This window comes from Dermacentor variabilis, chromosome 1 (genome assembly GCF_050947875.1).
Source record: "Dermacentor variabilis isolate Ectoservices chromosome 1, ASM5094787v1, whole genome shotgun sequence".
Lineage (NCBI taxonomy): Eukaryota > Metazoa > Arthropoda > Arachnida > Ixodida > Ixodidae > Dermacentor > Dermacentor variabilis.
Genome location: NC_134568.1, coordinates 154,454,780 through 154,464,536, shown reverse-complemented (window position 1 = coordinate 154,464,536; position 9,757 = coordinate 154,454,780). Strand labels below are relative to the sequence as shown.

General features: G+C 44.0%; 1 protein-coding gene across 2 annotated transcripts in view; it reads left to right on the top strand.

Annotated features, from left to right (window-relative positions):
* Positions 1-5,007: 5,007 nt before the first annotated feature.
* Positions 5,008-9,757, top strand: part of LOC142586951 (protein odr-4 homolog) — an 85,555-nt gene continuing 80,805 nt past the window's right edge. Inside the window, exons 1-2 of one of the 2 annotated variants that reach the window (XM_075697831.1) lie at positions 5,008-5,301; positions 5,486-5,641. In XM_075697831.1, coding sequence (XP_075553946.1) covers positions 5,203-5,301; positions 5,486-5,641 — 255 coding nt within the window. In that variant the 5' untranslated portion in view covers positions 5,008-5,202. The remainder of the gene's footprint in view (positions 5,302-5,485; positions 5,642-9,757) is intronic. The other variant, XM_075697823.1, reaches the window with a different exon arrangement.

Here is a 9,757-nt window from a genome sequence, read left to right as displayed (position 1 = left end):
GCAGGTGCTCGGGATATTAAAACCACTCCGCTAGATTTACCGTATTTACTTGAATCTAGGCTGACCCCCTAAAGTCTGAAGCCCAAAATATATACATATTACCTCGAATGTAGGCCGAACAAAAAAAGCGAGGACAGCATTCACAAAATGCAAACAGCATTTATTGAATCTGAACGTGCAGAGATCATTCAACGTCGTCGTAGCTGCTAGACCCAACGCTGTGTTCCTTGTCAATGTCACCTTCAAACAGTGCACTATCATCGGTACCATCAAGCGCATTAGATATGGTGCACTTTTTAAAGGCGCGCACGATCAAAGTACCTTGGATGTAGTCCCACGCTGCAGCGACCCAGCCCGCCGGCTGCGATAGCGATGCATGTTTGATGCGGCCCGTTGCGTTAGCATGTGGTCTTCATCAGTCAACCAGTCCGTGTAATATTTCCGCAGACGATCCTTGATAGGTTTGTTGGTGCAGACATCAAGTGGCTGCAACTGGCCTGTCATGCCGCCTGGTATGACAGCGAGGTCCGTGTTCGCTTAGGCGAGCGCAGCCTTCACGTTGTCAGTCAAGTGCCCACAGCAAGAGTTGACGAGGAGGAGCGAGTTTGTCAAAAGGGCTCCTGATAACGTGCATGCCGTTCATTGCTGGAAAATACCGGGCTCGCAGCGTTAAAGAAGGGAAACGCATCAAGGCAGATTATCGTTGTGTGGCAGATATACACCCCAAAGGGCGCAAACTATTTAGAGTACACTCTAAAAGGCTTACACCCTTTGGGGTGTATATTTGCCACACAATAGTTTAAGAAATGTTTACACCCTTTGAGTCGTATCTTGCCACACAACAATAAATGTCACCTGTCTTGTCTGCATTTACTATAATGCTGCGAGCCCGCACTCTTCACTCTTAAAACGTTTGCACCCTTTGGGGTGTATATTTGTCCCACAACAATAATCGTCACCTGCCTTGCTTGCGTTTCATTTCTTGAAGACGCCGCGCCCGCTACTCTCCGGTTGGGAATGCTATGTCATGCTGATAACGCGCATGCCGTTCGTTACTGGGAAGTACGGGGCTCGCAGCGTTAAAGAAGGGAAATGCGGACAAGACAGATGACGTTTATCGTTGTGTGGCAAGGTACGACCCAAAGGGTGTAATCTTGTTTTAGAGTTTGGTACTTCCCAGTAACGACCGGCATTCGCGTTATCAGCATGACATAGCATTGCCGACGCGAAAGTAGCGGGGGCAGCGTTTCAAGAAAGGAAACGCAAGCAAGGCTGATGACGATTATCTTTGTGTGGAAGAGATACACCCCAAAGAGTGTAACGTTGCCTACGCACTCATAAAACGGTTGCACCCGTTGGGGTGTACATTTGTCCCACAATGATAATCGTCATCTGCCCTGCTTGCGTTTCCTTTTTTGAAAACTGCGCTCGCTACTTTCCTGTCGAGAATGCTGCGTCACACTGATCACGCGCATGCCGTTCGTGTCTGGGAAGTACCGGGCTCGCCGCGTTAAAGAAAGGAAACGCGGGTAAGACGACGATTATCGTTGTGGGACAAGATAAGCCCCTAAGGGTGTAAATTTTTTAAGAGTGCGCTCTAAGTGAGTGAGTTAGAACTTTTAAGTCCTGAGGGGAAATTAATCCGGCGACTCCACCCAGGTCGGGGCCGGTAGAGAGTCATTCGGCGACGGCCCGGGCCCTCTGGACAGCCTTGAGCTGAGCGATGAGCTCTGTGCTTCTGAGCGCCGAGTCCCAGGAAGACTGGTCGGGAAAGTCCGTGCTCGCGTTGGCAGGGCACAGCCAGAGCATGTGTTCGAAGTTGTATTCGTGGCCGCAGTGTGGGCATTCAGGAGGAAGGTCAGGATTGATCCTGCTTAGTGTTGGTGTGATGTATGTCCTAGTCTGCAAGTTCTGTAAGTGACGGCCTGTGCTTTTTTGAGCTTTGGGTGAGGAGGAAAAATTCTTCGTGGTAACCTATGAACTGAAGTGATTTCGTGGTATTATACGAGCGGGTCTTTTTTTGTCTAGGTCCCTCCAGGCTGGGTTGAAGCGAGAGGGCGGACCGCAGACGCGGAATTTGAGCTCTCGCGCCAGTTGGTGTGCCCGCTCGTTCGGATTACAGTCAGGAGGTCCGGAAATGTTGCCCATGTGGGCCGGGAACCATGTGATGTGTGGGGACGTGAGGTTGTCTCCTCCCGTTTCATGGAAGAAGATGGTGTTGATAACCGTAGCTGCTTTCCTAGAGACGAGGGCCGACGATATGGTTCTAATAGCTGTTCTTGAGTCCGAGTGACTGACACTCCTTTGCAGCTTCGAAGCAAAGAAGTAATCTAGTAACGGTGGCTTCGAAGGGCCACCGCGATGGCCATTCTGCTTCGTGCGTGAAGTTGGTAACTACCGTGGCTGCGTATACCGGGCTCGCAGCGTTAAAGAAAGGAAACTCATCAAGGCAGATGACGATTATCCTTGTGTGGCAGAAGGGGCACTCCAAAGGGTGCAAACTGTTCTTAGAGTGTAAGAAGACTTTACACCCTTTGGAGTGCCCGTTCTGCCACACAACGATAATCGTCATCTGCCATGATGCGTTTCCTTTCTTTAACGCTGCGAGCCCAGTACTTTCCAGTAGCGAACGGCATGCGCGTTACCAGCATGATAGCATTCCCGACAAGAAAGTAGCGGGCGCGGCGTTTTCAAGAAAGGAAACGCATCAAGGCACATGACGATTATCGTTGTGTGGTAGAAGGGGCACTCCAAAGGGTGTAAAGTCTTCTTACGCTCTTAAAACGGTTGCGCCCTTTGGGGTGTAAATTTGTCCCACAACACTCTTAGAAATATTTACACCCTTTGGGGCTTATCTTGTCCCACAACAATAATCGTCATCTGTCTTGCCCGAGTTTCCTTTCTTGAAAGCTCGGCGCTCGCTACTTTTCTTTTCGAGAAGCTGCGTCACACTGATAACGCGCATGCCGTTCGTGACTGGGAAGTACCGGGCTCGCAGCGTTAAAGGAAACGCAGGAAGACAGATGACGATTATTGTTGTGGGACAAGATACCCCCCAAAGGGTGTAAATATTTCTAAGAGTGAATAATCGTCATTTGCCTTGCTTGCGTTTCCTTTCCTGAAAACTCGGCGCTCGCCACTTTCCTGTCGAGAATGCTGCGTCACACTGTGAACGCGGCGCCGTTCGTGACTGGGAAGTACCGGGCTCGTCGCGTTAGAGAAAGGAAACGCGGGCAAGACGGATGACGATTATTGTTGTGGCACTCTTAAAACGGTTGCACCCTTTGGGGTGTAAATTTCTCCCACAACAATAATCGTCATCTGCCTTGCTTGCGTTTCCTTTCCTGAAAACGCGGCGCTCGCTACTTTCCTGTCGAGAATGCTGCGTCACACTGATAACGCGGCGCCGTTCGTGACTGGGAAGTACCGGGCTCGCCGCGTTAGAGAAAGGAAACGCGGGCAAGACGGATGACGATAATCGTTGTGGGACAAGATAAACCCCAAAGGGTGTACATTTTTCTAAGAGTGTGTGGGACAAGATAAACCCCAAAGGGTGTACATTTTTCTAAGAGTGTACACTCTTAAAATGGTTGCATCCTTTGGGGTGTGTATTTGTCCCACAACAATAATCGTCATCTGCCTTGCTGGCGTTTCCTTTCTTGAAAACTCGGGTCTGGCTACTTTCCTGTCGAGAATGCTGCGTCACACTGATAACGCGCATGCCGTTCGTGACTGGAAAGTACCGGGCTCGCAGCGTTAAAGAAAGGAAACGCGGGCAAGACAGATGGCGATTATTGTTGTGGGACAAGATACGTCCCAAAGGGTGTAAATTTTTCTAAGAGTGAGAGTGTAGAGTGTAAGAAAAGTTTACACCCTTTGGAGTGCCCCCTCTGCCACGCAACGATAATTGTCATCTGCCTTGATGCATTTCCTTTCTTGAGAACGCCGCGCCCGATACTTTCCTGTCGGGAATGATATCATGCTGATAACGCGTATGCCGTTCGTTACTGGAAAGTACCGGGCTCGCAGCGTTAAGAGGAAGCTTTAGCTCGGGCCCAACTCCGACGCGGCCTATTCAAATACATGTAAAACGCAAAAACGTTTTTATGAGATAACCCCTGAACCGATTTTAATGAAATTTGTTGCATTTGAAAGAGAAAGTTGAATTCTAGTGACTGTTGGAAGCGGAATTTCTATTTAGGGCTTCAATTTTCTTAAAACGATTTTCAAATATTTGACCGTTTGAAAAAAATAGAAGCACAATTTTTAAAAATTGATAGCTCTGTATCAAAAACAGATATCGTGGTTCTGTGAACGGCATCCATTAGATCATTGAAAGCGGACAAATTCGATATGTCATTTTACATCTTACGTGAATTTGTAACGTTGTTTACAAGGGTTCTGCAAAAGCTGTATTTCCATGTTACTAAATTTTTTGAGATTCATGTGTAATATATCAATTTTGTCCGCTTTGGATGTACTATTAGATGCATTTCACAGAATTGTATTATCGTTTTTCCTTTAGGAGTTACGGAGTTGTAAACTTGGCAGTTCTGTTTTTTGGAAATTTCGGATTTTCGCCAGTTTTTTAATAAAAGATTGACGCCCTAACTCAAAAATTCGAAACCAACAGTCACTAGACTTTAAGTTTTTCGTTTAAATGCAACAAACCTCGTCAAAATTGGTGCAGTGGTTGCCGAGAAAAACGAATTCTCTTTTTACATGTATTTAGATAGGAGCACCCGAGCTAAAGCTTCCTCTTAAAGAAAATTAAGGAAACGCATCAAGGCAGATTACGATTATCGTTGTGTGGCAGAAGGGGCATTCCAAAGGGTGTAAACTTTTCTTAAGAGTGTATAACTGCTCCTGCAGGATGCTGGAACAGGCGACTGCATGCTCTCCCTTGCTCTCCCTGAAACGCTGTTTTCCTTAGCTGACGGCAGGCGGCGACACAAGTAGACCGTCAAACCAGAAAGAAATGTAGACGCTTCCTATCCAATCCAATCTCACTCCGTATCCGCTGAACAAAAACTGTGGGATTTGGGCTGAATTGGATCTTTTGGATGGCGTAGATATCGGCGGCTCGACGAAACCCGCATCAGCAGTCGCCTTCCAGCTGTTAGGTTGCACAACTGCGAAAGTTTGAAGCACATCGTACAAGTGCATGTCCATTCATCCGCTCTGTATAGACATTTTTGTAGTATGGGTAGAACGATAGCTTACGACGATCATGTTCAAAAACTGATCAGCGTGCTCGTCCAGGTCAGGAACTCGTTGACAGTTGGTGTGATCATCGGGCAGGTAAGCTGGAGCGAGGCTGAAGGTATCGCTCCTTACTGATCAAAAGCAATTTCGTATTTCAGTTGGTCGTTTTTACCATTGCTATTGCGATTTTAATTAAAAGCAAGGAGCGTTTAACATCGAAGTAAAATAGTTGGCAGAACTCTGTGTACACTGCAAAGTGATGAATATCAACGTGTTGCAGAGCACGCAACAGCGAGACATCGTGGTGCACATTGCGAATACGCCCCAGAAGGATGACGAAGAGTCACAGGAGGAAGGCGACGTAAAGCAGTCACACAAGTCCGTCGGCGGCCAAGCAGACATTGAGGAGGCCTGGATCTGCCAACATGCAAAGCAGGTCAGATGAACCTTGCTTGAAGCTAATCTTAATTGCCATGGAAGGATAATCAATTGAACATTTACCTTCTAATGAGGTATGCAGCACTTTGCAAGATTAAGTGCGTCATCTACGCCGGCATTTGTCTAAATAGGTAGCGTAAGAAAATAAGGATTAAAAAAAAGTAAGAAAATTGTATTTTCGTTTTTTTGGACATTTACTGTTTGCTACGCATGCGTATGAGTGACAGTCTAGCACTCCCCTCGTAATGAGGTGGAAACGAGTACATACGATGGCATGCCTTTTAATTTTTGACACTTGACTGAGAGGAAGGACAACAATAATTGGATGCATGACGCTGTAACAACACTGCAGTGTGCAATGAAGAATAACAAATGAAAGCCGGATGTGGTGGCATGACATTTAATATGTCAGGAAAGTTTAGCATGAATGCTACAAAAGCAACCATCTTTCCACAATTCTGTATCTGGGAAAATTTCTGTCAGTTGTAAAATTGCACAAGGAGACTATCAATGCGGGCTATCTGAAAGTGAGTGTCTGTCTTTACCACTCAGCTGCAATTTGTTTCAGAGGAAGGGAGAGGGGGGTTGACATATCTGGTAGTCCCCCTAACATGCTATGGCATGTTTCCAAGTACGTGAAAAAAAAAAAAGATTGTTGCACTCTCTTAATTGTTAAAACCTTATCACGTGGTGTATCATGTATGATGGGCATAGAGCAACTTCTTGCATAATGAAAGTCAAAAAGAATGGAAATCCTACATATTCATCCGGAATCCATTTGCACTCTAACATAGCGACTTTAGCATTGAAAATAATTTTTTACTTATTTTGCCGTTAAAAATGCAAGGTGGCTGCTTGCCACACGTGTGCAAAAGTTTCGTAAATAAACAGGTTATTTTCACAATGTATGCACTTGAAATCAATGTACACACATATTAGGATATTTATTTACTATTTATTAGCCTACTTTAATGTTTTGATTGAGAAATACATTCCGATGGTTCTGTAAGGCAAGCATTAATTGCTGTTTCATATATGTAGGGTCGCCCCTTTTCGGGTAAAACCTTATGATTTCCCAATTTTTGCACCCCAGAGAAGATATTTGTCAAAATCGGGTTAATTCCTATTGCTCCTCGAAGTTGCCCTTTCATAATGAGCAACAGTAAGTGCAGGTATTAGAAAACTAATGAATGCTGCTTACCTTGTATGAGCAAGTGGCCAAGGTATATCATATTAGTAATAATATTCATATATATATATATATATATATATATAATATGTGCTTCCTTTTTCCTAAATACTCAATCAAGAAACATGCATATGTAATATATTCTGTGCCTGCCTGTGTTGAGTGAACAAAAGCTTGTTGCCTTTTTACTAGCCAAGCTTACGTGAATACGACAGTGGCTCATAGAATCACATTTCCTGCACGTCTCATACATCTAAACAGTGGTAATGTGCTAGGAAGTGAACACAGCGCTGACATTGCTCTGCATTGCAAATGGTAGCTGTGACATTGAGAGGATGTTTACTCATCTATGTTAGGTTCAGAGAAGGGTGGCAGGTTAGGCCAGTTGCTATCTTGTTAATTTTGTTGCAAGAGTGTATGGCATGAAGCAGTTACACAGGACGACAGAAAACAAGAACGAAAGGCCTGATAAGTCTAGGATGGACGCAGAAATGCTCAATATGCATACGGTAATGTATGTCAACAAGGGCTTGCACCCGCTGTGGTTGCTCAGTGGCTATGGTGTTTGGCTGCTGAGCACGAGGTCGCGGGATCGAATCCCGGCCATGGCGGCCGCATTTCGATGGGGGCGAAATGTGAAAACACCTGTGTGCTTAGATTTAGGTGCACATTAAAGAACCCCAGGTGGTCAAAATTTCCGGAGTTTTCCACTATGGCATGCCTCATAATCTGAAAGTGGTTTTAGCACATAAAACCTCATCATCCTTTTACAAGGACTTGAAGGCAAGGTAAAGCACGTCCCCTCTTGCGAACCATGCTTGGGTGCACTATACTACTGTGCCGTTTTAATTTGTTAAGCTAAGTGAAAAGAGCAAAGTAAAGGTGATTGCCAAATGCGCCTGTTGTTTTTCTTTATTGGTTTCTTTTGAAAGTATAAAGTCTGCCAATGAGGATTTGTATCAGCTTGGCACGTGACTTCTGGATAGCTCTCTGTCATGTCCATCTACAATGTTCCCATGAGTGATTTCATGCTAACGTGGGTCAAGGGTGGGTCACGGTAGTTATTTCCCCTGTGCGGCTGTGCAGGGCTTCCGTGCAGTATGCAAGCAACTTCTTTGCTAGGAATTAACGGAGAGGAAAATTCTTGTTGTTCCTGATTCAATGTGTCGTGTTGCCATCTCTATGCACCTTGAGGAAGTTTCAAAGGAGTACAACTCTCTGTTGCCACACTGGTGGCCCACGACCCACCAGAGGAATATGATAAGTGACCCACTGGTCGGTCATCATGTGCAGGAATTGGAACTTCAAAGATGTGAAGCCACAGTGAATGTGTTAACTATGTTTCTGTCCAAAAATGAGGCCTTTCGTATGTTAATCATCTGTGAATGTTACCAGGAAAACCCTTACATTGCCAGGAAAAAACTTTGGGCTACCAGACAGCAAACACCCCGATTTGTTCCTGGTTTTTCTCCTTAAAGAATAACACCGGATTTTTACCCCTGAATTTCGAACAATATAAAGCCCGAAAACGAAGGATCCTACATATATGATATGGCATGCAGTTATGGGTTGTTTTGTGAAGGAGAGGAGAGATTTCTTTCCTCGTGAAAGAACAAATTTGGTGTCAAAATAAAATGTTTTTATGAGTTGTACTCTTCCTTAGCACCATTATTGGTGCAGAATAGGTAAGAAAATGAAAATGGTAACACTATTTACGATGAAGATAGCTCCGGGCCTGCCATGTTGCAAGAGCTGCAACACAGGAACAGCAGCAAGAAACAACTCTAGGAAGGGAAGAAAGAAGGTTTTCTTTTGCTTTGCTTCAAACTCCCAAAGAATATGCAAAACAACATTTGACATTAAAGCAAGGTCTATATATGGTCCGACCTATATATTGAAGCTAATTATCAGTGAAGGATGATGTCATAAACGTAATGAAACTTGTACTAGCTGCAGCTGTGAAAAAAAAAAAAAGCCCTACTCCATTTCTTAAAGCAATATGTCAAGTTTTTTCAGTGTTTCTGTATATTTTTGCAAGTTTTTTGCAATGAAAATGCCTTTCTGCATGGTCACAGAACATACATATAACTGCATGGTGTATCACATATGATACGTAACAATTTTTTTCACAGGAAAATAAAAATTAATCCAATTAAAGGTTAAACAAACAGTGGTGTAAGAGTAGTGCTCCTGTTAAAGGTGTACAACTTTTGTATAAATGTGCTGCTTGTGCAAAGCATTTGGCCTCAAAAGTGATGTTGCTGCTTTCAGAAAGCATGCTTTGCTGTCACAGAGACACTAAATAGCAACAATCAGTGTATATTGTTATAGTATTCCGTCAGAACTCAATTTTTATTAATCCTGTGAAAAAGGGTTGATTACTAATAGAGTAAATGAATGCCAAACTTTAATTTCTTGAATTTTGCACTGAAAACTTTCTACTGGTAAGTCAGCATGGCATCATGAATTTCAAAGCATTTTCTTGTATTTGGGCTGTTATGGCTCTGGAGAAGGTGTTGGAACCTGTTACTATGACTTTTTTGGTTCCTTTAGAGTGCAACATAGTCCTCCTTTACCGCTAACCAGCTAACTAGACTGAAGTAGACCTTTCAAAATTCTTGACATCGTGGTCAGCTGGTGTGGGAACTTCAAAGCAGCAGTGTCCTTTGCCCTTAGTTTTTGCATTTTTTCTGGCTTTCCATTCTTTCTCTTAGTGTAAGAATGAGTAGTTTGCTATCATGAAAGTATAATTTAGTAGTACAGTTTACCTTACTGTTCTTAAGCGTCTTTACAGAGTGCAAAACTACAGGCTGTGTACTGTTTCCAGAAATAGTTGTAAGAATGAAATGCATTTTTATTACTTCACAATAAACTTGCATGTCGTCTTCCATGTCTTCTGCATCATATGCATTCATATATGGTAAG